Source organism: Macaca fascicularis, chromosome 16 (assembly GCF_037993035.2).
Source record: "Macaca fascicularis isolate 582-1 chromosome 16, T2T-MFA8v1.1".
Taxonomy (NCBI): Eukaryota; Metazoa; Chordata; class Mammalia; order Primates; family Cercopithecidae; genus Macaca; species Macaca fascicularis.
Window position 1 is genome coordinate 81,464,895 of NC_088390.1, and position 27,423 is coordinate 81,492,317.

Genomic DNA, 27,423 nt, shown 5'->3' on the forward strand with positions numbered 1-27,423 from the left:
AGGCAGGGGGCAAAGTGAACCCATTGGGCAGTTACAGTGGCTGAGGTCAGTCAGTGAAGGAGAATGATTTGAGACCAGAAAGTGGGTAAGGGCTAGGCTTGGAAGGGCCCTGTAGCCACCTCAGGGGCTCACCTTCATTTCCAAGGCCTGAAGGGTTTTTGTGGGGTTTTTTTTGGGTTTTTTTTGTTTGTTTTTTTTTTTTTTTTGAGACGGAGTCTCGCTCTGTCGCCCGGGCTGGAGTGCAGTGGCCGGATCTCAACTCACTGCAAGCTCCGCCTCCCGGGTTTACGCCATTCTCCTGCCTCAGCCTCCCAAGTAACTGGGACTACAGGCGCCTGCCACCTCGCCCGGCTAGTGTTTTGTATTTTTTAGTAGAGACGGGGTTTCACCGGGTTAGCCAGGACAGTCTCGATCTCCTGACCTCGTGATCCACCCGCCTCGGCCTCCCAAAGTGCTGGGATTACAGGCTTGAGCCACCGCGCCCGGCCTTGTGTTTTTTTAATACCAAGTTTCGCTCTTGTCACCCAGGCTGGAGTGCAATGGCATTATCTCAGCTCACTACAACCTCCACCTCCCGGGTTAAAGCGATTCTCTTGCCTCAGCCTCCTGAGTAGCTGGGATTATAGGCATGCGCCACCACACCCAGCTAATTTTTGTATTTTTGGTAGAGACCGGGTTTCACCATGTTAGCCAGGCTGGTCTCGAACCTCTGACCTCAGGTGCTCTGCCCACCTCCGCCTCCCAAAGTGCTGGGATTACAGGCATGAGCCACTGCGCCTGGCCAAGGGGCTGCAGGGTTTTAAGCATAGTTGGCAGTAGGGCAAGATCAGGCTTAATGGATCCTAAAGATCAGTCACTTACAGTGTTGAAAAGGAATCTGAGGTCTGAGCTGGACCACAGGTGGTGGTGGATGGTGCAGGGATGGAGATGAGGGTAAATGGTCAGGTTTGAGAAACAGTAAAGGGGTAAAGTGAGTGGGACTTGGTTGTGGATTGGTTGTGAAAGAGGTGAAGGTCAAAGAGACTCATGGGATTTGGCTCAGGCACCTAACTAGATGTGGGGCTGTAATTTGCTCAAGCATGGAGCACATAAGGTATCCCAGGTTTAGCAGGGGCGGCAGAGGACAGTGTCAACGGCGAGTTCTGGTCAGTATTGGGTTTTAAGATCCTTTGAGGCACAGAAGGATAGGTTCCAGGTTGAATATCTGGACTGGACATAAAAGGCACCGGGTCGCGAGTATACAGGATGAGGTTGGAGTCACAATGTGGAGTGAGAAGAGGGAGGGTGAAGGTCGGAGGCTGTGAAACTCCACCGTCCACAGATCAAAATTAAACAAGGCCAGGTGCGGTGCTCATGCCTGTGATCCCAGCACTTTGAGAGGCCAAGGCGGGTGGATCACCTGAGGTCAGGAGTTCAAGACCAGCCTGGTCAACATGGTGAAACCCATCTCTACTGAAAATACAAGAATTACCCGGGTGCAGTGGTGTGCACTTGCAATCCTAGCTACTCAGGAGGCTGAGGCAGGAGGATTGCTTGAACCCAGGAGGTGGAAGTTGCAGTGAGCTGAGATTGTGCCACTGCACTCCAGCCTGGGCGACAGAGCTAGACTCCGGCCAACTGAGTACATTTTAACTAAAGCACATCAAGGGCTGCCCAGGTAGGGGAAGGGGGAAAAACCTGAAAAGGGCCTGCAGTTCTGAGGGCCACATGCAGAAGTGGTGGGTGTCCTCTCACCTGCTCCCAGGGCTGAGGGGTCTGCCTGCTCCCCTACATGGGACTGCCTGGACTCCCACCCGCAGGCTCAGCCCTCAAAGCTCGAGACTTTCATTGGAAGCGCTCCTGGGAAGGGAAAGCGCAGAAACAAGGGATCCTCAACCTCGGCCTCTGCGCCTTCCCCACCCCACTTCCTGGGAGGTGTGGTCTCTTTATGGCGTGTTATCTCCGCCCCACGCCCGGGGCCCTAGACCCTGAGCAGGGAAAACCAGAAGCTAGAAAGAAGGCATCCGGGTTGTGCAAATTTCCGACACGTGGATATCCCGCGGCGCTTGCGTCCGGAGCCGGGCCCGGCTGCTGGACGGTGCCCGGCCACGCCCGCCGCCCCTCCCGAGGCCTGGCCCCTTCCCCACCCGACGGAATCCAGGGGAGGCTGGAAGGTGGGTCCCCGCCCACGCGGCCCTGGGCCGGCCCTGCCTGGCCGCGGCGCCTGACCCTGTTCCGCAGTCTTCGTCGCGACCCGCCCGGGCCGCAGGACGCCGCGCTCGGGGAGCTGAGCCACCTCTCCGCCAGGCCCGTGCGAGCGGGTGAGCGGGCTGCCCGAGCCCCACTGCCTCGGACGCGTCCCCTCCTCGCCCAGTCCCCGCTAGTGCTGTCGCAGACCTCCTGCCGGGGCCCCCGTCCCTTCCCTCTTGGGCGGGCTCAGTAGCGGTGAGGATCTAGAAGAGTTTTCCTGTCCTGGTCCTGGACTGCCCCGGGGCCTGGGGTGATGACCCCCAAACCCGAGCGCGCTCGGACTCCTGGCCCGAAATTCCAAGGCGGACACAGCCCGGGATCCTAGCAGCCCCACTCAGAGGGGCTCTGTCCCGGGGAGGGAGGGAGAGCGGAATGGAAACCATATTCCGGGGCAGGACTGCGGGAATGGGCAGGGCGAGAGTACGGCCTGAGGTCCCAGTTGCCTGTCCCAAACCCGTGCTGGTCTGCAGGGAATGTGGGGGAACAAGGGGAAGGGAGGGAGTGACTTGCCCCAGCCACCCTACCTCTGTGGCTGCCTCCCTCCTCCTTGGGCCAGCCACAGGGTTGAGAGTTCCTCAGCCCCAAGCTCAAGCCTGCCCTTGCTGCTCTCTGCTGGGCAGCAGCCCTTCTGCTGCCCGCCTGGGTCCTGGGCACCAGCCCAGAAGCCTGCTTGATATGGGAGTGAGGGAGGGGTCCCCAGGGCCTTCCTCATTTCCAGCCCGGGACTCTCCCACCGGGAAGAGGAAGAGGAAGCCCCCTGGACTCTGGACACCAGGCCCCTAACCCCAGACCCCTGGATGAGAGCATCCGCTCTCCCCTGTGACCAGGCCTTGGAGGTCCAGGGGCAGGGAAGGGATTCCCAGGGCCTAGTGAGGCCCCTGTTATCAGATGAGGCACCCTGAAAACATAGGCTGGTCTTGCGTGAGATGGGAGAAAGACCAGAAATATCACCTAAACTTCTCTCTGCCCACACATCCAACTTCATGGCACTGGGCTATGAAGCCGGTCTCATTGGGCCTAGGGGTCCTTGAGGCAGCCCCTGGGGCCCAACCTCACCCCTAGTCCCAGCAAGTGAGAGCGAAGCAACTTGCCCTGTCTACCTCGTTGCCCAAAGCACACACCAGGCAGTGACCATGACTCATGGTTCCCAGTACAAAGACAAGACCACTTCCCTGCTGGGGCAGAGGCCAAGCCAGAGCCCTCGCCCCATCACCTCTCTGCCCTGCTTGAGTCTGGAATGGACCTCCCTGCCTGGAAGCTGCATGGCCTTTGGTCCTGGGCCTGCCTGCCCCCTGGGGAACACAGGTGGGTCACGTTCATCTCCTCTTTTGTGCTCAGCCGGAGGCTGGGTGTGGGTTCATGAACAGGTTCTTGCTCATAGTGTGGAAGAGGGTAGCAGGGTGGAGGTAACGATAGACAAGGGGGTGATCCACTCCTGTGTGGTGTGAAGACCACTATTAAGGTGAGAAAACAGGCCGGGCACGGTGTCTCGCCTGTAATCCCAGCACTTTGGGAGGCTGAGGCAGGCGGATCACTTAAGGTCAGGAGTTCAAGACCACCTGGCTGACATGGTGAAACCCCATCTCTACTAAAAATACAAAAATTAGCCGGACATAGTGGCATACGCCTGTAATCCCAGCTACTTTGGAGGCTGAGGCAGGAGAATTGCTTGAACCTGGGAGGCAGAGATTGCAGTGAGCTGAGATTGCACCACTGCACTCCAGCCTGGGAGACAGAGCAAGACTCCATCTTGGGAAAAAAAAAAGGCAGAAAACAGGAAGGAGGTGCAGCCCAGCCTGGGGTGGGAGTCAGGGTAGCTCTCAGGGATGCTGCTACAGCTGAATCTTTTTTTTCTTTTCATTTTTTTTGAGATGGAATCAAGCTCCACCTCATCGGTTCATGCCATTCTCCTGCCTTAGCCTCTGAAGTAGCTGGGACTACAGGTGCCCGCCACCACGCCCAGCTAATTTTTGTATATTTTTTAGTGGAGATGGGGTTTCACCGTGTTAGCCAGGATGGTCTTGATCTCCTGACCTCGTGATCCGCCAGCCACGGCCTCCCAAAGTGCTAGGATTACAGGCGTGAGCCACCACACCCAGCTGGGCTGAATCTTCTAAGACTACTCAGGAGCTGTAGTGAGAAGCAGGGAAAGAGTAGAACAAGGAGTTTGATCTGTACCTGCCTGTGAACAATTAACTGAAATAACTCACAACCTTTGGAGCAGCCTAAGGGCTGAATTTTTTTTTTTTTTTTTTTTTTTTTGAGATAGAGTCTCACTGTCACCCAGGCTGGAGTGCAGTGACGTGATCTCAGCTCACTGCAAACTCCGCCTCCCGGGTTCAAGCGATTCTCCTGCCTCAGCCTAATTTTTTATTTTTAGTAGAGACAGGGTTTCACCATGTTGGCCAGGCTGGTCTCAAACTCCTGACCTCAGGTGATCTGCCTGCCTCGGCCTCCCAAAATGCTGGGATTACAGGTGTGAGCCACCGCGCCCGGCAGGGCTGAATTCTGAAAGATCAGTTGACTGGAGAAACCGCTTGATGGGAGGGGAAGCTGGACAGCCGACTGGGCATCCACACCGTGTATGTGACCTGGGACTTGCTGGGAGTGGGAGAGGAGACATGGAAGTCTGCAGCGGGGGTCCCAGAGAGAGGTGGGGGAAGGGGGTCCTCAGACCTCGGCAGCAGGGCTTTTTTTTTTTTTGGAGACCGAGTCTCACTCTGTTGCCCAGGCTGGAGTGCAGTGACATGATCTCGGCTCACCACAACCTCCACCTCCTGGGTTCAAGCGATTCTCCTGCCTCAACCTCCCGAGTAGCTGCGACTACAGGCGAGCCCCACCATGCCCGGCTAATTATTGTATTTTCAGTAGAGACGAGTTTCACTATGTCGGCCAGGCTGGTTTCAAACTCCTGACCTTGTGATCCACTGCCTCAGTCACCCAAAGTGCTGGGATTACAGGTGTGAACCACCGCGCCCATCCTGGCAGCAGGGCTTCTTTTTTTTTTTTTTTTTTGAGACAGAGTCTCGCTCTGTCGCCCAGGCTGGAGTGCAGTGGCCGGATCTCAGCTCACTGCAAGCTCCGCCTCCCGGGTTCACGCCATTCTCCTGCCTCAGCCTCCCGAGTAGCTGGGACCACAGGCGCCGCCACCTCGCCCGGCTAGTTTTTTGTATTTTTAGTAGAGACGGGGTTTCGCCGTGTTAGCCAGGATGGTCTCGATCTCCTGACCTTGTGATCCGCCCGTCTCGGCCTCCCAAAGTGCTGGGATTACAGGCTTGAGCCACCGCGCCCGGCCGGCAGCAGGGCTTCTAGCGTGCAAAGGTACATAAGGATTCCTGGGCTCGGATTGGCCTGGGACCTGGAGAGAGGAAATGGTCAGGAACAGCCAGCTCCACTGAAAGGTTCCAGAGGGAAAGTGGGATCCAGAGTGAAGGTCACAGGAGCCTGGGCAAAGTCCCCAAAAACATTGCCCCAAAAAGTGGATGCTGAGAAGAGCTCTTCTCATAGAAAGAGACTTCTCCATAGACTTCTTCCCGGCAGAGCAAGAAGGGACAGGGCCAGGCAGTGGGGAGAGGGAGCGGGGCTGGGGTCCAGCCTCCAGGCCTCCCAAATGCCGCCAGGGCCTCCGGGCCTGGGAGTGCCAGGGCTGGGTGGCAGGGAACAGGGAAAGGCAGGAGGAAGCCAGGAAGGCTGTGGCCTTTGCGGGAGGAAGAGGTGAGAGTGTCAAGTGGGAGAGTGGAAGAGCTGGGGAGGAAGGGCGAGTTATGGAGCAGGGCTGGAACCTTGACATTGGGGCAACACAGAGGATCAGGTGGCGCCTGTGGCCTTTTCGTTTGCTGAGGGAACAGAAATCCTGGAAGAGGCGAGGGCTAGTTTGCTGGAGAAGCCTTATTTGCTATATTGCCTGGCCTGGAACTGGGCCAGGAGGGCCGGGCTGGGAGGATCTCTAGCCAGAGGTCCTATGCAGAGGGCAGGAGGGCAGGCAGTGCTCTGCCCCTGCATGTGGGTCACACACCCTCACACCCTGGGACTGCGATGAATGGGACGGGTCACCTTGATGGGACTCCCAGGGTCCTCTGGGAGGGTGGAGGATTGGAGACCTCGAAGGAGGCAGTTCAGGGTGGAGCCGGCTTAGGTGCTGCTTTAAAACTCCTAGGCCTGGAGGGAAGCAGTGGGGTGCTGGGCTTGGCAGGAAAAGGGGGTTTCATATTTCTGGTAGTTTTCTGAGTTTCCTCGGAGCTTCCCAGGACCTGGGGTGAAAGGGAGGGAGGCTGTGGGAACAGCAACCCCAAGATGCGTGGGCTTCACTGAGGTGGAGGCTGCTCCCTTGCAGTGCCTGCTGCAGCCTAGACCCCCAGGCGGTGAGGTCTGAGGGGTCTGGGGGGGCAGGGAGCAGGTGGCAGGATGGGAGGGGGTTGAAAAAGGGGTCCAAACTTGGGGAGGGGACCTTGGGACTTTGGAGGCCTGGTTATGGCAGCTTCTGTGATGAGGGGAGTGGCCTGGGTTGTGTTGAACTAAGATAGAACTGGCTGCACCTTGCTGAGCCAAGGACGTGAGGTGGGTGTGTGTGTGCGCGCACAGGCACATGTGCATGTCTGCATAGTGTGTGACTGTGTGTGTCTGTATGTCTGTGTAGCATGTGTGACTCTGGGCATGTCTGCATGCATGTACGTGTGCGTGTGTCTCTCTGTGTGTGTAACTGTGTGCGTGTCTGCTAGTGTGTCTTACGTACCTGCTTGTATGCCTCTGTGTGTGAGTTTGTATGCTTGAACTGTGTGTGACGGTATATATCTCTGTGTGTTGGTGTGACTGTCTACGGATCTGTGTAGTATGTATCTGTCAGCGTCTCTTCATGTCTTTTTTGAGTGTCTATGTAAGTGTGTGTCTTTTTCTTTTTCTTGAGACGGAGTCTTGCTATGTCACTGGGCAATCTCGGCTCACTGCAACCTCCGTCTCCTGGGTTCAAGCGATTCTCCTGCCTCAGCCTCCCAAGTAGCTGGGATTTTTGTATTTTTAATAGAGATGGGGTTTCACCATGTTGGCCAGGATAGTCTCGATCTTCTAACCTCATGATCCGCCTGCCTCGGCCTCCCAGAGTGCCGGGATTATAGGTGTGAGCCACCGCGCCCAGCCAAGTGTGTGTCTTTATATGAGTTTGTGTGCCTGTGTGGTCTTTGTGTGGGTCGGTGGATCTCTGTGTGTGTAACTATCTGAGTGTGTGTGTGTGTGTCTGTATGTTTCTGTGCTGTCTGCGTGAGTGTGTGCTGTGACTGTGTCCATGTGTGACTGGGTATGTGTCTGTATCTGAGTGCCACTGGGGGTGTGTGTGTGTGTGTGTGTGTGTGTATTATTCCATGTGATTGAGTAACTTGAGTCTTGGCCTTGAGCTCTGTGTGAAAGGAGTATTGCAGGGGGATTGCAAAGGGGCTGATGGGAAAGGCGTGGGGGTGTGTGGGTTGATGAGGCCCATGCCTTCTCTAAAGCTGCTGGTTGGGTCCTTGTTCAACTCTTCTGTGTATGCTCCGTGGCTGCGCCCAGCACCGGCCTGCTCACTCGGGCCTTCACAACAGCACCAATAGTAACTTTGCTGCCTCTGAGGCATTGTGAAAGTCTGTGTTCTTATGCAGGAACTCTGGGCAGGAGTGTCTGAAATGTATCCGTGTGTGCATTTGGGGGCGTTGGAACCACACTGACCCCAGAGGTCTGCTGCATTCTACAAGCAGTGACTGAGTGGGCCAGGAGGTCCCCCTGCTGACTTCTAAGTGATGTAACAATTAGAAACAATTGCACCCCATTGCCTGGTGCCACCTGCCCTGCCCCGTCCTGTCCTTCCTGTCCTTCCTGCCACCTCCTGCCAGGCTGGCTCTGGGAAGTGGGTGAAAGGAGATGCCAAGGCCAATGCGTGGGCCTCTGGCCACCTCCCAGGGGCGGTGCCCCTCTGTGACACCTGGTACCTGGGTGTGAGGAAGGGACTGCTTAGCTGCCGAGAGAAGGTGGTAGGTGGGCCAGGAAAGACGGGCAGCCTACTGAATACCAGGCTCCATTCTGTCGCCTCTCCAGGCAGCAGCCACAGTGGCAGTGAGGCCGTGGCAGCGTCGGCAGCAGAGGATGCCCCAGGCCCTGGAGCGTGCAGATGGCAGCTGGGCCTGGGTGGTGCTGCTGGCCACCATGGTGACCCAGGGCCTCACCCTGGGCTTCCCCACGTGTATCGGCATCTTCTTCACTGATCTGCAATGGGAGTTCCAGGCCAGCAACAGCCAGACCTCTTGGATCCCCTCCATCCTTATGGCTGTGCTCCACATGGCAGGTGAGTGGCCTGGGGAGGAGCTGATGAGAAAGGCCTGGGGGTTGCAGGGAAGCCACAACCCTTCTGGTTCCCTCTCTGGCCTTCTGGTTCCCTCTCTCTGAGGCCACAGGCTTTGCCTCCTGGGTGAATTCCTAAGGTTTCACCGGATTTCACCAGGGGCCCCTGGCTGGAATCCAGCTGGACTGGGCTGGAGCTGGAGAGAGAGTGGGGAGGTGCCTGGGTTACAAAGCCAGGCGGAGCCTTGTGTCCTTTCTGTGGGATCCATTCAGACACAGGTGTAGGTGTGCTGGGGCACACAGTGCCAGGCTGGGAAGAGCGCTGGGGCCAGCCCACCAAGCCTCTCCGGCTTTCCAGCTGGCCAGTCTCTCTGAACCTGGGTTGCTTCCTCTGCAGTCTGAGGGTAATGCCTGGCATCCCGCCCAGCTCCCACGTGGACTAGCAAGGAAGACCACTGTCTTCCCTGGAGGTGCTGGGAGCTGGGAAGTGTATGCGGCTGTGAATTATTAATATTTTGGAGACCCTCACTGGGGCAGGGAGTGGCTTCAGGATAGGAAAGGGGATGTAAGGAAGACACCAGGAATGGCCGGGCGCGGTGGCTCACGCCTGTAATCCCAGCACTTTGGGAGGCTGAGGCGGGCGGATCACCTGAGGTCAGGAGTTTGAGACCAGCCTGACCGACATGGAGAAACCCTGTCTCTACTAAAAATACAAAATTAGCCGGGCGTGATAGTGCATGCCTGTAATCCCAGCTACTCGGGAGGCTGAGGCAGGAGAATCGCTTGAACCCGGGAGACAGAGGTTGCGGTGAGCCGAGATGGTGCCATTGCACTCCAGCCTGGGCCATAAGAGCAACTGTCTCAAAAAAAAAAAAAAAAAAAAAGAAGACACCGGGAACAAGAGAGGGACAAGGCCAGGAGCCCCAGCTCTCCCGGGACTCCTTGCAGAGAAGAGGTTGCTAAGTGGGAGTGAGGGAGGAAGGCAGCCCCTGCCTGCCCCTTCTCCTGGCTCTGTCACCACAGGCCTCAGAGGCCCCTGTTTCCTGGCTGACTTTTCCAGGAGCGTGACTGCCTCACCCTGACCCCAGCGTTGGGAACAGGGCAGAGGGAGGGTTCTCTGGGCTCCTTGGGAGCTCTCCAGGGAGACTGCATAGACCCCAGCCTTGGAGGGGCCTGGAGCCCAAGCTGATGGCCCACAGGCCTCTGCAGGCGTGTGTCTGCTGGCCGCAGCTGCCCATCTCCCCGGCTAGCTCCCGGTTACTCCCTCCACTTGCCACCGGCAGCCTGCTTATTATTCCAGGTCCTGCCCTCAAACTGGGAGGGAGGTTGGGCTGGGAGAGAGCGTGACCCTCCCGGGTGAACTCTGAATCTGCCACATGACCTCTCGCCTGCAGGGTTGGGGCAGGGAGTGGGAATCCCGGAGGACTTCTTCTCACACAGGCAGAGCAGGGTGCCTGGGCCAGGGGCTAGGAACCGGGCATCTGGTGGGGAACCTACTCCCCAGACAACTCGGAGCTCACCACCCACAGCAGGCATCTCAGCAGCTCCATCAGCATGGGATTCCTGGCTGGCCGTCTCTCTCATATACACACACACGTGCATGAGCCCGTGCTCATTCAGAGTACTGTAGACCTTTTCTTCTATCTATGTTTATTTATTTATTTGCTTATTTTTGAGACAGAGTCTCATTCTGTCACCTGGGCTGGAGCACAGGGGCATGATCACAGCTTACTGCAGCCTTGACCTTTCAAGCTCAAGCGATCCTCCCACCTCAGCCTCCCGAGTAGCTGGGACCACAGGTGTGCACCACCATACCCAGCTAATTTTTTTTTGAGATGGAGTCTCGCTCTGTTGCCCAGGCTGGAGTGCAGTGGTGCAATCTCGGCTCACTGCAACCTCCGCCTCCCGGGTTCAAGCAATTCTGCCTCAGCCTCCTGAGTAGCTGGGACTACAGGCGTGTGCCACCACGCCTGGCTAATTTTTTGTATTTTTAGTAGAGACAGGGTTTCACCGTGTTAGCCAGGATGGTCTCGATCTCTTGACTTTATGATCCGCCGGCCTTGGCCTCCCAAAGGGCTGGAATTACAGGTGTGAGCCACTGTGCCCAGCCCATACCCAACTAATTTTTTTATGTTTTGTAGAGACAGGGTCTCACTATGTTGCTCAGGCTGGTCTCAAACTCCTGGGCTCAAGTGATCTACCTGCCTGAGCCTCTCAAAGTGCCAGGATTACAGACATGAGCCACGGCACCTGACCACAGTATTGTAGAAATTTTTAAACATGATGAATCAGGGATACTTTCACTGATCCTTTCAAGTGTCCCTGCCCCTACATACACCTCTTAGAGGTAAGGATAGCAAGCAGGCACAAAATACAAGACCTGCTCAAGGCTGAAGAGTGAGTTCACGGCAGAAGGAGCGCCCTGCAGAGGAAACGCCCTGCCTGCCGCCCAGCCACACCACCCTCAGCTATGCAGCTGGCCTGCAGCCCCGTCCCCACCCCCAACCCTATGACTCAGGGCTTTCCTCAATGTCACCTTCCCTAAATCAGGCCAGAGTCTCTGGCATGGGGAAGATCTGTGGGTCAGTCCTTTCCAGAGCCACCTGCCCCTTTACAGTGGCAGAGACGCCAGGCCACCAGCCTCTGCTTGATTATGTCTGAGGATGGGCTGCTCACTTAGTCTGTCACTTTTTTTTTTTTTTCAGAGGAGTCTCCCTCTGTCACCCAGGTTGGAGTGCAGCAGCGTGATCTCTGCTCACTGCAACCTCCACCTCCCGGGTTCAAGCGATTCTCCTGCTTCAGCCTCCCTAGTAGCTGGGATTGCAGGCACCCGCCATCACACCCGGCTAATTTTTGTATTTTTAGTAGAGACGGGGTTTCACCATGTTAGCCAGGCTGGTCTGGAACTCCTGACCTCAGGCGATCCATCTGCCTTGGCCTCCCAAAGTGCTGGGATTACAGGTGTGAGCCACTGCACCCGGTCACTCCATCACTTTTTTTTTTTTTTTTTTTTTTTGAGATGTAGTTTCACTCTGTCACCCAGGCTGGAGTGCACTGGGTTCCGCCTCCTGGGTTCAAGCAGTTCTCCTGCCTCAGCCTCCCAAGTAGCTGGGATTACAGACATGCACCACCACGCCTGGCTACTTTTTATATTTTTAGTAGAGATGGGGTTTCACCATGTTGGCCAGGCTGGTCTCGAACTCCTGACCTCAAGTGATCCACCCACCTTGGCCTCCCAAAGTACTGGGATTACAGGCATGAGCCACCGCACCTGGCCTACTCTGTCACTTTTATACTCACACTGGCTCACACCACACATCCCCCCTCCACCACAGACACACACAAGCACCTCATGCACACACACTTCCCCTGTCCCTTTAGTCGCACTCTCAGAGAGTGAGTTAGAGAAGCTCCCCATGTCCTTGGGTGAATGGGGTCCCTGTGAGATGCCAAGGAGCAGTCTGCAGCTCTTTTCTATTTTTTTGGGGTGTGGATTGGTGAGAAAGCAGCTGGGAGCCAGGCAAGGAACAGGGCCCTGTCCACAGTGAACCAAACCTAGGGGTAACTTCATGTTCAGAGGCACAGAAAGAAGCTCCTGTGGCTTGGTCCTAGTGGTGCAGACTTTGGTGGTGCTGGAGGTGGTGCGGGAGGAGAGAACCTACCCTGCCTGATTTTCTTTTTTTTTTTTTTTTTTTTTTTGAGACTGAGTCTGGCTCTGTCGCCCAGGCTGGAGTGCAGTGGCCGGATCTCAGCTCACTGCAAGCTCCGCCTCCCGGGTTTACGCCATTCTCCTGCCTCAGCCTCCGGAGTAGCTGGGACCACAGGCGCCCGCCACCTCGCCCGGCTAGTTTTTTGTATTTTTTAGTAGAGACGGGGTTTCACCGTGTTAGCCAGGATGGTCTCAATCTCCTGACCTTGTGATCCGCCCGTCTCAGCCTCCCAAAGTGCTGGGATTACAGGCTTGAGCCACCGTGCCCAGCTCTGCCTGATTTTCTGCAGAACACTCTAGAGGCCAGTGCAAGGAGGCGCAGAGGGGCCCAGGGCTCCCCTCAGCTGTAGGGCTGGGAAGGTGGTGGAAGGGTGGGAGGGATCTAGCCAGTCTTCCTGAGGATGCTGGGGGTGGGGGTGGAGCAGGTAAAACAGGATCTGAAGGTGCACACTGTGGTCTAGATGTCCTGGAACACTACCCTGACTCCTCCCACCAACAGACCCCCAGCGAAGTCGGGGAGGTGGTGAACTCATGAACCAATCTTGTTTCACCCAGACAGAAGGAGCAGCCTCAGTTCGGTGCAGTGCAGGGTCTTGCTCCACCTTTCTGGGAATCCTCATCAGGGTTAAACATCGCCCAGTCTGAATCCTTTGTAGGGGAAAAACTGAGACACGGAGAGGGATCAGGCCTCGCTCAGGCCACGTGGCAAGTCCGTGGCAGGTGGGTATATCAGAATCCAGGCCTGCTTCTGCCCTTGAAACCACCTGACTAGTTCCTGCTGACACTGCCCTCCCCCAACCACTCTCCTCCTCTCCCGCCACCTCCTCATTCAGCTGCTACCTTCGGGCTGTCTTCTCCCACAGGGCCCCTGTGCAGTATCCTGGTGGGACGCTTCGGCTGCCGAGTGACCACGATGCTGGGAGGTGTGCTGGCCAGCCTGGGCATGGTGGCCAGCTCCTTCTCTCGCAACCTCAGCCAGCTCTACTTCACAGCAGGATTCATCACAGGTGACTATCACTTCAGCTCCAGAATTTATAGGCAGCTGCTAGAAAGCGCCAGGCACAAGCGGACAGGGCAGGCAGGCCTCTTAATCTTCTGGAACTGCTGGCTGGGCGCGGTGGCTCACGCCTGTTATCCCAGCACTTTGGGCGGCTGAGGCGGGCAGATCACCTGAGGTCAGGGGTTCGAGACCAGCCCAGCCAATGTGGTGAAACCCTGTCTCTACTGAAAAAAAAATACAAAAATTAGCCAGGCTTCATGGCAGGCCCTTGTAGTCCCAGCTACTCGAGGCTGAGGCAGGAGAATCACTTGAACCCGGGAAATGGAGGTTGCAGTGAGCCAAGATCGCACCACTATACTCCGGCCTGGGCAACAGAGCAAGACCCCATCTCAAAAACACAAAAAACAAAGTGCTGGGATTACAGGTGTGAGCCCACCACACCCAGCCCTTCCACAGCATTTTGTTCTAAGGGGACTAGAGGAATAGACTATACCCGGAAGTGGTTATGACGTCAAGAGAGTTTTTTTTTTTTTTTTGTAATGGGAGAAATAACTAAGGAGAATGATCTAGGAAAGAAGAGAAAAAGGATGACTCAGGAGAGAGGGGACTTGCTAGAGGGGTGCCTCTGAGTGGAAAGGATGTAGGGCAGAAGGGAGGGACAGCCACTGGGGGAATGGGCAAGCCATTGTCACCAGTGGGCAGGCATGTGGGCAGCTAAGCATGAGGATGGGGAGGAGGTGTTGGGTGCACAGAGGAAGAGACCCAATAGTCACCTAGCAGGGCAGGCAGGGCACGATTGAGGGAGCTGTAGTGGCGTCACAGGCAGCCTGAGGGCCCGCCTGAGGCCATGATCACACACGATTGACAGCTTTCTCTCCGGCATGCTCAGGTGCGCAGGTGCAGACACTGAGTGGGTGGGAAGCTGGGAAGGCCCCTCTGGAGAGGTGGTGTCTGAACTGAGAGGAGAGTGGAGGAAGCAGATTCCAAGCAGAAGGAACAGCAGCTACAAATGACCTGAGGTCCCTAAGGGCAGCTTCATGTTCAGAGGCAGAGAAAGAAGCTCCTGTGGCTTGATCCTAGTGACAGGGAGCGGCCTGAGATGGCATGGGAAAGGTGGGCCGGAGCCAGACCACAGAGAGCCTTCCAGGGCATTGTGGAGACTGGATTTTTTTGTCAAGTGTGATGGGAAGTCTTTGGAAGGTGTTAAGCCAAGAGAGACTTAATCCAATTTGGGGTTTGTTTGTTTTTGAGACAGAGTCTGACTCTGTTGCCCAGGCTGGAGTATAGTGGTACAATCTTAGCTCACTGCAACCTCCACTTCCCAGGTTCAACTGATTCTCCTGACTCAGCCTCCTAAGTAGCTACTACAGACTACAGGCACCTGCCACTAGGCCTGGCTAATTTTTTTGTATTTTTAGTAGAGATGGGGTTTCACCATGTTGGCCAGGCTGGTCTCAAACTCCTGACCTCAAGTGATCCACCAACCTTCGCCTGCCAAAATGCTGGGATTACAGGCATTATCCACCATGCTCGGCCCAAATTGGGTTTTTAAAAGATAACTCCCGTGCTACACCTAGGGGAATAGGGATGCCCTGGCAGCCTTGGGAGGGCCGATCTGGGGTGCGGTGCTTACAGGGAGGTGGCAAGGCCAGCTGATTCCATCTTCAGTCCCCGGGGACTTGGAGCTGGGTGTGGACTAGAACCAGAGGAGGGCAGGTGTGTGAAATGACCCCTGACCCCACCCCTGGGTGCAGGTGGAAGGCCCCACTGTGCCTCCAGGCTGGTATCCCCTCTTGCCCCATAGGCCTGGGCATGTGCTTCAGCTTCCAGTCAAGTGTCACGGTGCTGGGCTTCTATTTTGTCCGCCGGCGGGTGCTGGCCAACGCGCTGGCCTCCATGGGCGTCTCCCTGGGCATCACGCTCTGGCCACTGCTCTCCCGCTACCTCCTGGAGGACCTGGGCTGGAGGGGTACCTTCCTTGTCTTCGGCGGGGTCTTTCTCCACTGCTGCATCTGCGGGGCCATCATGAGGCCTGTGGCCACCAGTGTGGCCCCTGAGACCAAAGAATGTCCCCCACCACCTCCCGAGACACCTGCACTTGGCTGCGTGGCCGCATGTGGCCGGACCATCCAGCGCCACCTGGCCTTCGACATCCTGCGGCACAACACAGGCTACTGCGTGTACGTACTGGGTGTGATGTGGTCCATCCTGGGCTTTCCACTGCCACAAGTCTTCCTGGTGCCATATGCCATGTGGCACAGGATGGACGAGCAGCAGGCAGCCCTCCTCATCTCCATCATTGGCTTCAGCAACATCTTCCTGAGGCCCCTAGCCGGACTGATGGCAGGACGGCCAGCTTTTGCTAGCCACCGCAAGTACCTGTTCAGCCTGGCATTCCTGCTCAATGGGCTCACTAACCTGGTGTGTGCGGCATCAGGTGACTTCTGGGTGCTCGTGGGCTACTGCCTGGTGTACAGCGTGTCCATGAGCGGCATCGGCGCCCTCATCTTCCAGGTTCTCATGGACATCGTCCCTATGGATCAGTTCCCCAGAGCCCTGGGACTCTTCACTGTCCTGGATGGCTTTGCTTTCCTCATCTCCCCACCACTGGCCGGTGAGGAGCTGGGAGGGAGGGTAGCCAAATAGTGTGGTACAAGGGGAACAGTTTAGACAGATCTGGGCCCCGTCCAGCATCTCCAGAGGTTTGTGCTACAGCTGATTTCTCACCTGGCACTCAGAGTATGAACAGTTAAAACCATGGGTTTGTGACTGAATGCGGTGGCTCACGCCTGTAATCCTAGCACTTTGGGAGGCTGAGGCGGGTGGATCACGAGGTCAGGAGATCGAGACTAACCTGGCTAACATGGTGAAATCCCATCTCTACTAAAAATACAAAAAAATTAGGTGGGTGTGGTGGCACGTGCCTGTAAGTCGCAGCTACTCAGGAAGCTGACACAGGAGAATAGTTTGAACCCGGGAGGCGGAGCTTGCAGTGAGCTGAGATCACGCCACTGCACTCCAGCCTGGGTGACAGAGTGAGACTCCATCTCAAGAAAAAAAAAAAAGCATGGGTTTTGTGTACCAGACCTCAGTCCTCCATCATCCTCCCTGTACCTCCTTTTTCCTTTTTGTTGAGACAAGGTCTCGCTCTGTCACCCAGGCTGGAGTGCAGTGGTGCAGTCACAGCTCACTGCAGCCTCAACCTGCCAGACTCAAGAGATGTTCCCACCTCAGCCCCCCAAGTAGCTGGGACTACAGGCACATGCCACCACACCCAGTCAATTTTTTTTTTTTTTTTTTTAATGGAGATGGGGTTTCACCATATTTCCCAGGCTGGTCTCAAACTCCTAGGCTCAAATGATCTGCCTCCCTCGGCCTCCCAAAGTGCTGGGATTACAGGCCTGAGCCACTGTGCCTGGCCACCTCCTTTTTCCTATCAGTAAAGTGGGGATAAATAGAATCTACCTCCAAGGAAAGCTTAGGAGAGAGTGTGGTGTGCAGTCAGCATCCTGCAGAGTTTCCTGTAATGATCATCATCCTGGTTCTCCTGCTTCCTGCCTGTGGGACCCGGGCAAGTCTTTTTCCTTTTTTGAGCCACAGTGCCATCTGCAAAATGCAGAAGAGAACACCTGCCCTAACCATTTATTCAACTCTGCCAGCCTCTGGGTATGCATGGGGATCAACAGGTCTCCATTCCCAGCCTGACCAACATGGCGAAACCCCATCTCTACTAAAAATACAAAAATTAGCTGGGTGTGGTGTGCGTCTATAATCCCAGTTACTTAGGAGGCTGAGGCAGGAGAATTGCTTAAACCCGGGAGGTGGAGGTTACAGTAAGCCAAGATCACACCACTGCACTCCAGCCTGGGCGACAGAGTGAAACTCCAACTCAAAAAAAAAAAGGTCCCCATCCTCTGGGGGATTACCTTCTAGGGCAGGAGTCAGGAGTGAAAACAAAGAGACACATCCACAACCATAGTGGTGATGTATGACGCGAGGGAAACCGAATAGGTAAGTAGAGGTGCATGTGAGAGGCAGCTGAGAGCGTGAGATTCCGAGCAAATGAGGGCAGGTTTGTAAAGCCCTTGATACTAGGGAGCAGTCAGACAACACAAGGCGGCGGTTATTAGAGTGGATCCAGGAGGTTGAGTTCAGCCCAGTGGGGACTCCGTCCAAGTGTGGCATTGGAAGTCCCGGTTTCCAAGGGATTTTTTTTTTTTTTTTTTTTTTTTTTGAGGCAGAGTCTCACTCTGTCACCAGGCTGGAGTGCAGTGGAGCGATCTCAGCTCACTGCAACCTCCGCCTCCCGGGTTCAAGCAATCCTCCTGCCTCAGCCTCCTGAGTACCTGGGACTACAGGCACGCGCCACCACACCCGATTAATTTTTGTATTTTTAGTAGAGATGGGGTTTCACTGTATTGGCCAGGCTGGTCTCAAACTCCTGACCTCGTAATCTGCCAGCCTCGGCCTTCCCAGAGTGCTGGGATTACAGGTGTGAGCCACTGCTCCCTGCCTTAGTTTTTGTATTTTTAGTGGAGACAGGGTTTCACTATGTTGGCCAGGCTGGTGTCGAACTCCTGACCTCGTGATGCACCTGCCTTAGTCTCCCAACGTGCTGGGATTACAGGCGTGATCCACTGTGCCCATCCAAGGGAATTTTTTTTTTCTTTTTTTTGGAGACGGAGTCTCGCTCTGCCGCCCAGGCTGGAGTGCAGTGGCCGGATCTCAGCTCACTGCAAGCTCCGCCTCCCGGGTTTACGCCATTCTCCTGCCTCAGCCTCCCCAGTAGCTGGGACTACAGGCGCCCGCCACCTCGCCCGGCTAGTTTTTTGTATTTTTTAGTAGAGACGGGGTTTCACCATGTTAGCCAGGATGGTCTCGATCTCCCGACCTCGTGATCCGCCCGTCTCGGCCTCCCAAAGTGCTGGGATTACAGGCTTGAGCCACCGCGCCCGGCCGGGAATTTTTTTTTTTTTTAATGGAGTCTCACTGTGTTGCCCTGGTTGGAGTACAGTGGCACAGTCTTGGTTCACTGCAACCACTGCTGTCCGGGTTCAAGCGATTTTTCTGCCTCAGCCTCCCAAGAAGCTGGGATTACAGGCGCCTGCCACGGTGCCTGGCTAGTTTCTGTAATTTTAGTAGGAACAGGGTTTCACCATCTAGGCCAGGCTGGACTTGAACTCCTGACCTCGTGATCTACCCACCTCAGCCTCCCAAAGTGCTGGGATAACAGGCGTGAGCCACCATGTCAGGCCCCAAGGGAATTCTTTAAGCAAACAAGTGGGGAGAGCCCTTCAGAAGGAGGCAGAGGTGAGACCTGGAGGGTGGCTGAGCAAATATCCCAGACTCCACTAGTTCCCTGCCACCACATGCCCTTAAGTTCTCTTGTAGCCTGAAGATTCTTCCTGCCCAGGCCAGAGGAGGTTTCGTGTTTCTTCCCCTCCTCTCATTCAGCAAGTATCTGTTGAGTGTCTACTGGGTGTCAGCCACAATTCCTAGTGCAGAAGAAACAAAAATAAAATCCCTGCTGTCAGGGAACACAGGGTTTAGTTGGGGGGAGGCCTGGTAGCACTAGCCTAACTTGATCTCTGTCCCCCAGGGTTGCTCCTGGACGCCACCAACAACTTCAGCTATGTTTTCTTCATGTCCAGCTTCTTCCTTATCTCAGCTGCCCTCTTCATGGGTGGCAGCTTCTATGCCCTGCAGAAGAAGGAGCAGGGCAAGCGGGCTGTCGTGGCAGATGCCTTGGAGCAGGATATTTTCTTGGAAGCCAAAGATGGTCCTGGGAAGCAGCGGTCCCCTGTGATCATGTATGTAACCAGCGTCTAAGACCCAGGGGTCACCTGTGTGACCAGTGTCTGAGTCCTGGGGTCACTGAGTGAACACCGTCTCAGCCCAGCCCAGGAGGGGGACCTTCAGCTCCTTCACCAGGGGCTTGCGTGAAGCGCAGCCCAGGAAGCCCGGGCTGTCCAGGCTCTGCAAGCTGGGACTCTGCCAGGAACTGGGACCTTGGAGGATGGCCTCTGAAGACGCCCTGAGAAACTTTTTTTTTTTTTTGAGGCAGAGTTTTGCTCTTGTTGCCCAGGCTGGAGTGCAGTGGCACCATCTCGGCTCACCGCAACCTCTGCCTCCCAAGTTCAAGTGATTCTCCTGCCTCAGCCCCCCAAGTAGCTGGGATTACAGGCATGCACCACCACTCCTGGCTAATTTTATCTTTTAGTAGAGACGGGATTTCTTCACGTTGGTCAGGCTGGTCTCGAACTCCTGACCTCAGGTGATCTGCCCACCTTGGCCTCCTAAAGTGCTGGGATTACAGGCATGAGCCACTCTGCCTGGCCAGAGGAACCCTCTTCTAACTAGCAGAATCCAGGAGCGGGCCCTCCCAACTTTTTTCCTTGGGCACCAGGGTACTCGGGGCCCAGGAAGCCAGGTCTGAACCCTGCTCAGGTTTGTCCCGGCCGGCTCAGCGCAGCTGGCTGTGTGTTGCTGCTCCTACAGCTGAACGCACTGGACCTTCTAGTACAGCCTGGATACCTCCATCATTTCTTTATCTTTCTCTGGCCTCCAGACAGTTCTGAAGAGCTCACCTTCCTCCAGGTTCCTCCTGCCCTGCTCTTCCCAAGTGACCCAGCCCTCACCTGTAGGGCAGCCAAGGCTGGTGGTGCAGCTGCCCCCATGAAGGTCACTGGACCTCGCACTGATGGTGAGAGGCAGTGCAGAGGTCCAGACTGAGGAGTTGGCTGGCTGGATAGGGACAGATTAAAGGTTGAGTGGCACGCCCATCCTGGCGCCTGTGTGGAGAACAGGAGGGGGGCCCCTGGCTTGGATCCTAAAGTCTGAGGGCCCCCCCTACAGTCTCAGCAGGACCCGCTCTATCTAGGGGCTTCCTCCTTCCTTTCCCCACCCTGTTTCCTTGGCGGGGAGGATTAGTGCTGGCTGGGGGAAGCCAGACATTTGACTGACGGAGAGGAAGGCTTGCCAGGCAGCCTGAAGACTGCTGTGAAAATGGGGCTGCTTTTGCAAGAGAAGTTCTTTTACTCCCCATTCCTGCCCTCTGGAGGCCCCCCTTCTCCCTGCCGTGTTAGAGGTGTCAACCCTGGGGTAAGTGGCCGGCTGGACTCACCCCTGCTGCCTGTTCGCCTGTGCCTGTGACCTGGAGGTCTGAGCTCCCGCCACACACAGTTTACTGGTGCCTTTCCCTGAAGTCACCACCCAGGGGCTGGCTGTCATCAGCCTGTTGTTGTCCCAGCAGGGTACCAAGGGAATGAGAAAACAGAATGTGTTTGAATTATACACAGAAATGTTCCCTGCAGCAGGTCATAAACTCTGTGAACTAATGAAGCTGAAAAACAGCGCTGGAGTGCGTTTCCCCTCACCCTTTCCTCCCAGCTCAGCAAGGGGTGCTCAGGTTCAGGGTGATGTTTGTTGATTCAGGCTCAACCAGGCTCTGGCAAGAAAACCTTATCAGATTTTATTTTCATGAATGGGTGCCAGTCTTCCTGCCTGCCATGTCCAGCTGGCGTCAATAAGCATCTTTGGGGATGTCCTGCCTCCTCCAGGACCAGCCATGAGTGCCTCTTATAGCCAAAGGCAGTACTGCAGGCCAAGCAAAGGGCTCTGGGCTGGAATAGCCCTCCCTGAGTGCCTTGGACTCCGCCACTATCTGCCATGTGACTTTGGGCAAATTGTTGACCACCTCTGAGCCTTGAAAAAGTAGCAGGTTACTTTGTTAGAGCGAAATAATAAAATTTAATTTTAAAAAAGAAAATGTAGGAGGTTTGTCTGGATGAGCTAGTCTCTTCTAGTTGAAAAGTCTGTGGCCGGGCGCGGTGGCTCACGCCTGTAATCCCAGCACTTTGGGAGGCCGAGACGGGCGGATCACGAGGTCAGGAGATCGAGACCATCCTGGCTAACACGGTGAAACCCCGTCTCTACTAAAAAATACAAAAAACTAGCCGGGCGAGGTGGTGGGCGCCTATAGTCCCAGCTACTCAGGAGGCTGAGGCAGGAGAATGGCGTGAACCCGGGAGGCGGAGCTTGCAGTGAGCTGAGATCCGGCTACCGCACTCCAGCCTGGGTGACAGAGCGAGACTCCGTCTCAAAAAAAAAAAAAAAGAAAAAAAAAAAGAAAAGTCTGACTTGGTGAGCGTCTGGAAGACGCCACTGCCTTCTGGCTCCCCACCCAGTCTTACTCTTGGCAGCCATCAATAGCACGCGCTCTGAAGGGAGAGTGCTTGCATGTACTTTGCCAAATCCTGTCTCCTCCATCTCAGTTGAATGGAAAAGGAGGGAGGTGGGGCTGGTAGATAGGTGCTTTTGGTGCTAGTATCCACCAGGTTTTGTGTGCATCCCGTAATGAGCCCACTTCCTGAAAACATTTAAAGAAAAAAGATATCAGCTGGAGATGGTAGTGCCCACGTGTAATCCCAGCTACTTGGGAGGTTGAGGTGGGAGGATCACTTGAACCTGGGAGTTTGAGGCCAGCCTGGGCAACACAGCAAGACCCTGTCTCTTTAAAAAAAAAAAAAAAAAAAAAGACCGGGCATGGTGGCTTATGCTTGTAATCCCAGCACTTTGTGAGGCCAAGGCGGGTGGGTCACTAGAGGTCAGGAGTTCAAGACCAGCCTGGCCAACATGGCAAAACCCCATCTCTACTAAAAATACAAAAATTAGCCAGGCATAGTAGCAGGAGCCTGTAATCTCAGCTACTTGGGAGGCTGAGGCAGGAAAATTGCTTGAACCAGATAGGCAGGGGTTGTGGTGAGCTGGGATCATGCCACTGCACTCCAGCCTGGGTGATGGAATGAGACTCTGTCTCAAAAAAAAAACACAAAACACTTTGGGAGGCCAGAGCAGGAAGATCTCTTGAGACCAGGACTTCAAGACCAGCCTGGGCAACACAGAGACCCTGTCTCTACAAAAAAATTAAGGGGAAGAAAAAAAAAAAAGCCAAGTGTGGTGGATCATGCCTGTAGTCCCAACACTTTGGAGGGTCAAGATGGGAGAATCACTTGAGAGGCCACCCTAGGCCACATAAGGAGACCTCCATCTCTACAAAAAATTTTAAAATTAGCTGGACATGGTGGCACAGGCCTGTGGTCCAAGCCACTCAGGAGGCAGAGGTGGGAGGATCCCCTTGAGCCAGGAAGTTCAAGGTTGCAGTGAGCTGTGATCACACCACTGCACTCCAGCCTGGGTGAGAGACCTTATTCCCCGCCCCCCCCCCCAAAAAAAAGGTATCAATGGGTGTTCTGCACAGGAAACTTTGATCTCACCTGCTCCTAGGCAGAACAGCAATCATCTCTGGGCAGAATTCCTTCACTAAATATTTCTTGAGTATCTACTGTGTGCCAGAGACTGGGCAGAGGTAAAACCTACCAAGGGCTGAGAATTCTACCCCAAGAAGGAGGGCCCCTCCCTGAGGCCTTAAGAAGGGAAAAGACGGCCGGGCGCAGTGGCTCAAGCCTGTAATCCCAGCACTTTGGGAGGCTGAGACGGGCGGATCACGAGGTCAGGAGATCGAAACCATCCTGGCTAACACGGTGAAACCCCGTCTCTATTAAGAAATACAAAAAACTAGCCGGGCGAGGTGGCGGGCGCCTGTAGTCCCAGCTACTCGGGAGGCTGAGGCCGGAGAATGGCATGAACCCGGGAGGCGGAGCTTGCAGTGAGCTGAGATCCGGCCACTGCACTCCAGCCTGGGCGACAGAGCGAGACTCCGTCTCAAAAAAAAAAAAAAAAAAAAAAAAAAGAAGGGAAAAGACTGGCGGGGCATGGTGGCTCATGCCTATAATCCCAGCACTTTGAGAGGCTGAGGCAGGTGGATCACGAGGTCAAGATATTGAGACCGTCCTGGCCAACATGGTGAAACGCCGTCTCTGCTAAAAATACAAAAATTAGCTGGGCACAGTGGTGCGTGCTGGTAATCCCAGCTACTCGGGAGGCTGAGGCAGGAGAATCACTTGAACCCGGGAGGCAGAGGTTGCAGTGAGCCGAGATCGCCACTGCACTCCAGCCTGGCAACAGAGCGAGACTCCGTCTCAAAAAAAAAAAAAAAAAAAGGGAGAAGACCAATGAGGGAGGATGGGATGGTCCATCTGATTCTGCAATCCCCACTTAGCTGACGGCCTGCGAACCTCTAGAGGAGGTCTGGGGCAGTTCCCGGGCAGGGAGGATGGAGCTTACTTCCATTCTCCCTATTTCTGGGCTCCTATTTGCTGCTCTGTCCAGCAAGAGGCAGAAAAACTCCTTGGGCACCCTGGGGTGACATGCACTTCCCAGGCTGTGGAGGCTCCCAATAGAAGCCAAAGGGCTTTGGTGAGGGTCCTCGGGCCTAGGCACACAGACTAAGGTCGAAAGTCCTGCGTCAGAGGATGTGCATAGGGCAGGGGCTGACCACAAGGACCTGAAACCTCAGAGGTGAGGCCTGCTTCCAATGGGGCTGCAGCTGGCTGGAGCATGTAGGCCACTCTGCCTTCACCCAGGCCCAGGACTTAAGATATGGTCCTTGCCTTTGTCAACCTTAATAGGAGAGGCTCTCTCAAAGAAAATAGTATCTATTTGGGCATAGGGCATTGCAAAGGTAGTATCCATGCCATAGTAAACTATATGGGTATTCAGGGAGGTAAAGAAAGAAAGGCTTTAAGGGAAAAAATAGGATTACATAATTGTTTTGAGATAATTATCCTTAGGTAGAAGAATTAGTAACAAGGGTGACCAGTTCAACGTTGGACAGGAAAGTTGCTGGGCAGATGGCCATTCAAAAGTATGTTTTGTGCAAGGTTGGGGTTTTTGCAGAATCTTTGTGATAGTTTTCATTATCAGATATTTATGCATGAGAACCCTCTTGTCATGGTTTTCTCCGACTCTGTCCGGGTTTTTTTGTTCTGTTTTTTTTTTAACACAAGTGACTCCAATTAGATTAACAACTTTTGCATTCTCAGGACACTCACAGCCTAAGCCACCTCTCTACCCCTACGTTGTCAAACGCGATGGGAGTGTAGTAAGGCCACCTCCTTCCCTGGTGCTTTGTTCCCTGTAACCACGAGTAGTAATCCATCACACACCTGCTTCCCGAGAATCCTCGAGAAGGAATCGGCCGAAGGGCTTCAGCATCCAGAAAGCCCCGAAAGCGCCACAAACAAGGCTCTTCCTCGGGCTCCCCGGTGCTGCCCCGGGCGCGCGCCATCCACCCGGCTGACAAAAAGCACCAGGACATGACCCCGTCCCCTTTGATTTCTGTCCAGAGGTGGCGGACTCACCTCGGGGCTGGGATAGAGGACGGGTCGGGGTCGCTACGCTTTTTGCAAAAGGGTCAAAAGACTGATGGGGGTGGGTAAGGAGCTGACGCCCGCGCTCTAAAGGGGCGTCCTGGTCAAGGAGGCTGGGCCGCGCCCCGCCAGCCATGGGGATCCTGGAGGTGCTTCTGCCTCGACGTCCTCCCAACATGGGTGCTGCCAGACTCCGTTGCGCTCCTGAGTTGCTCCTCACGTCATTCCAGCCGCCCGACATGGGTGCCTCACTTTCGGCTTCTGGGCCACGTCGGGGCGGCGGAGGACCCGGGGGGCCGGGCGGGAGAGTGGGAAAGGTGGGGCGGGAAAGCCGAGAGAGGCCCTCACCCGCCTTCCTGTTGGCGGGGGCGGCAAGTGGGTTTCTTTCTTGCGTTCAGATTTTGCAATAATTTGCAGCTGGACATAGGATATGGGAGACAAGGCTGCTCCTCGCAGTACACCCACCCACGCCCATACCTCCCTCGGCGAAGCGTGTCGCAGCGGGTTCCAGCGCAGGCTAAAGAGCTTCCGCAGCCAGAAAACCGAAAGCGCGCCGCGCACGCGCGCCAAGGAGTTCGGCGACGGCCCCGCCCCTCGCCTGCCTCGTCCCGCCCCTTCCGCGCCTTGTAGGGTGGGGACAGCGCGGCTTCCGCCGGGAGCCTGGAACCGAGCCCGGCAGCCGGGGGCTGGGCGCCAGTACCCACTCCGCCAGCCCCAACCCGCAGACGGTTCCCTGTCTCCCGCGCCCCAATTTCGATTTTCAGACCCAACTCCTACAGGATTCTGAGACCCCGGCCCATCTCCCCACATTCCATTTCCAGCTGCAAATTACTGCAGAGTCTGAACCCAAGAAAGAAACCCATTTGCCGTCCCCGCGTCTTCCCTCGCCAGACAGGTGGAGAGTGGGTGAGGGTCTCGCTCGGCTTTCCCCCTGCACCTTTGCCACCCGCCCGCCCGTCCCTGGGGGTCCTCCGTCACGCCGGCCATGGCCCAGAAGCCGAAGTTGGACCCCCACGTCGGGCGTTTGGGATACCTGCAGGCGCTGGTCACGGAATTCCAGGAGACCCAGAGCCAAGGTGAGAGCCACGGTGGGACCAGGTGACAGGGTCGGCTGTGACCGCCGCCCGGACCTGGCTCCAGTGCCGCTTTCCCGTTGCAGACGCCAAGGAGCAAGTCCTCGCCAACCTCGCCAACTTCGCTTATGACCCCAGCAACTACGAGTATCTACGGCAGCTGCAGGTCCTGGATTTATTTCTCGATTCGCTGTCGGAGGAGAACGAGACCCTGGTTGAGTTTGCTATTGGTAAGGGCTGGGCCCGTTCGCTAGATGGCTAAATGGGCCGGGGTGAGATAAGTGAGTTACAAGTGAGTCCTTGGGGCCTGGCGTGGTGGCTCACACATGTAATCCCAGCACTTTGGGAAGCCGAGGCGGGGGGATCACCTGAGGTCAGGAGTTCGAGACCAGCCTGGCCAACATGGCAAAACCTCGTCTCTACTAAAAGTACAAAAATTAGCTGGGCATGGTGGCGAGTGCCTGTAATCCCAGCTAAGCGGGAGCAAAAATTAGCCGCACACAGTGGTGTGCACCTGTAGGCCCAGCTACTCTGGAGGCCGAAGCAGGAGGATTGCTTGAGTCCGGGAGGCAGAGGCCAAAGTGAGCTGAGACTGCGCCACTGCACTCCAGCCTGGGCGACGGAGTGAGACCATGTCTCAAAAAAAGATGTTTTAAAAAGAGCAGTTTTGTAGCCAGGCGCGGTGGCACACGCCTGTAATCCCAGCACTTTGGGAGCCCGAGGCAGGCGGATCACCTGAGATCAGGAGTTCGAGACCAGTCTGGCCAACATGATGAAACCCCGTCTCTAACTAAAAATACAAAAATTAGCCGGGCGTGGCGGGCGCCTGTAATCCCAGCTACTCGGGAGGCTGAGGCAGGAGAATCACTTGAACCCGGTAGGCAGAGGTTGCTGTGAGCCGAGGTGGCGCCACTGCACCCCAGCCTGGGCAACAGCGAGACTCCGTCTCAAAAAAAAAAACAACAACAATTTCAGGTGGGTGAGGTGGCTCACACCTGTAATGTCAGCACTTTGGGCGGCCGAAGCAGGCAGATCACTTGAGTCCTGGAGTTCAAGACCGGCCTGGCAAAAGCCCATCTCTGCTAAAAAAAAAAAAAAAAAAAATTAGTCTGGCGTGGTGTCCCAGCTACTCAGGAGGCTGAGGTGGGAGGATTGCTTGAGCCTGGGAGGACGAGGCTGCAGTGAGCTGGGATTGGGCCACTGTACTCCAGCCTGGGTGACAGAATGAGAATCTGTCTTAGAAACAAAAGTAACTCATATTTAGTGTTTTCATATCAGGAGAAGCAGAGATGGCTTGCAGTCTGTAACTTACGGCTTCTTTTGTAGTTATGATCTTAAGACCTATTGATTTATTCACTGGGCAGATATTTACTGGGCATGTACCGTATATGTAAACTACTGCTCTAAATGCTGGAGTATGGTGAACAGGTTAGGGAAAGTGTTTGTCCCTCAGGAGCTTACATTCTAGTAGGGGGGACAGGTGGTTAGCAAACAAAAAAGATGATGCTCAGCAGCAAATAAATGGGGTGATGAGAAACAGCAGTAGAAGGTGGTGGTTACTTCCGTTTTGGCCATCATGAGAAAGGCATTTTAGCAGGGACACAGCATGGGCAAAGGCCTTAAAACAGGAAGGAGCCAGAAGGAAGATGAATGTGGCAGGATCGTTATAGTGAAGTGGAGAATGGCACAAAAAGAGGATAGAGAGTTAAGCGGCACCAGAGCTTGCCGGAGCTTAGATCTAGGCCGTGGGAAATAGTTTGAAGCAGACAAAATTTTGAGAACAAACAAAAATCCCTGTTTCAAGCCATGCACAGTGCTCATCTGTAGCCCCAGATAGGA

General features: G+C 55.3%; 2 protein-coding genes across 29 annotated transcripts in view; both read left to right on the plus strand.

The window, feature by feature from the left end:
* Positions 1-1,990: 1,990 nt before the first annotated feature.
* On the plus strand, positions 1,991-21,009 carry SLC16A5 (solute carrier family 16 member 5). 24 transcript variants are annotated; one of them, XM_074020383.1, is made up of 7 exons: positions 1,991-2,153; positions 3,381-3,534; positions 8,290-8,536; positions 12,801-12,961; positions 13,105-13,248; positions 15,046-15,855; positions 18,841-21,009. In XM_074020383.1, the coding sequence occupies exons 5-7, from the start codon at positions 13,155-13,157 to the stop codon at positions 19,068-19,070; spliced, it is 1,134 nt and encodes a 377-aa protein (XP_073876484.1). In that variant the 5' UTR covers positions 1,991-2,153; positions 3,381-3,534; positions 8,290-8,536; positions 12,801-12,961; positions 13,105-13,154; the 3' UTR covers positions 19,071-21,009. The 24 variants fall into 24 exon arrangements, with proteins under 24 accessions (XP_073876484.1, XP_045232662.2, XP_073876493.1 ...); XM_074020392.1 differs by lacking the exon at positions 1,991-2,153 and having other exon boundaries at positions 2,219-3,534; positions 15,046-15,421; positions 15,756-15,855; XM_074020380.1 differs by lacking the exon at positions 1,991-2,153 and adding an exon at positions 2,219-2,424 and having other exon boundaries at positions 12,797-12,961.
* Positions 21,010-25,203: 4,194 nt separating this feature from the next.
* The window catches only part of ARMC7 (armadillo repeat containing 7), a 42,931-nt gene continuing 40,711 nt past the window's right edge, over positions 25,204-27,423 (plus strand). For 4 of the 5 annotated variants that reach the window (XM_015438830.4, XM_065531965.2, XM_074020398.1 and 1 more), the window contains exons 1-2: positions 25,204-25,587; positions 25,671-25,814. In XM_015438830.4, coding sequence (XP_015294316.1) covers positions 25,497-25,587; positions 25,671-25,814 — 235 coding nt within the window. In that variant the 5' untranslated portion in view covers positions 25,204-25,496. The remainder of the gene's footprint in view (positions 25,588-25,670; positions 25,815-27,423) is intronic. The other variant, XM_045376726.3, reaches the window with a different exon arrangement.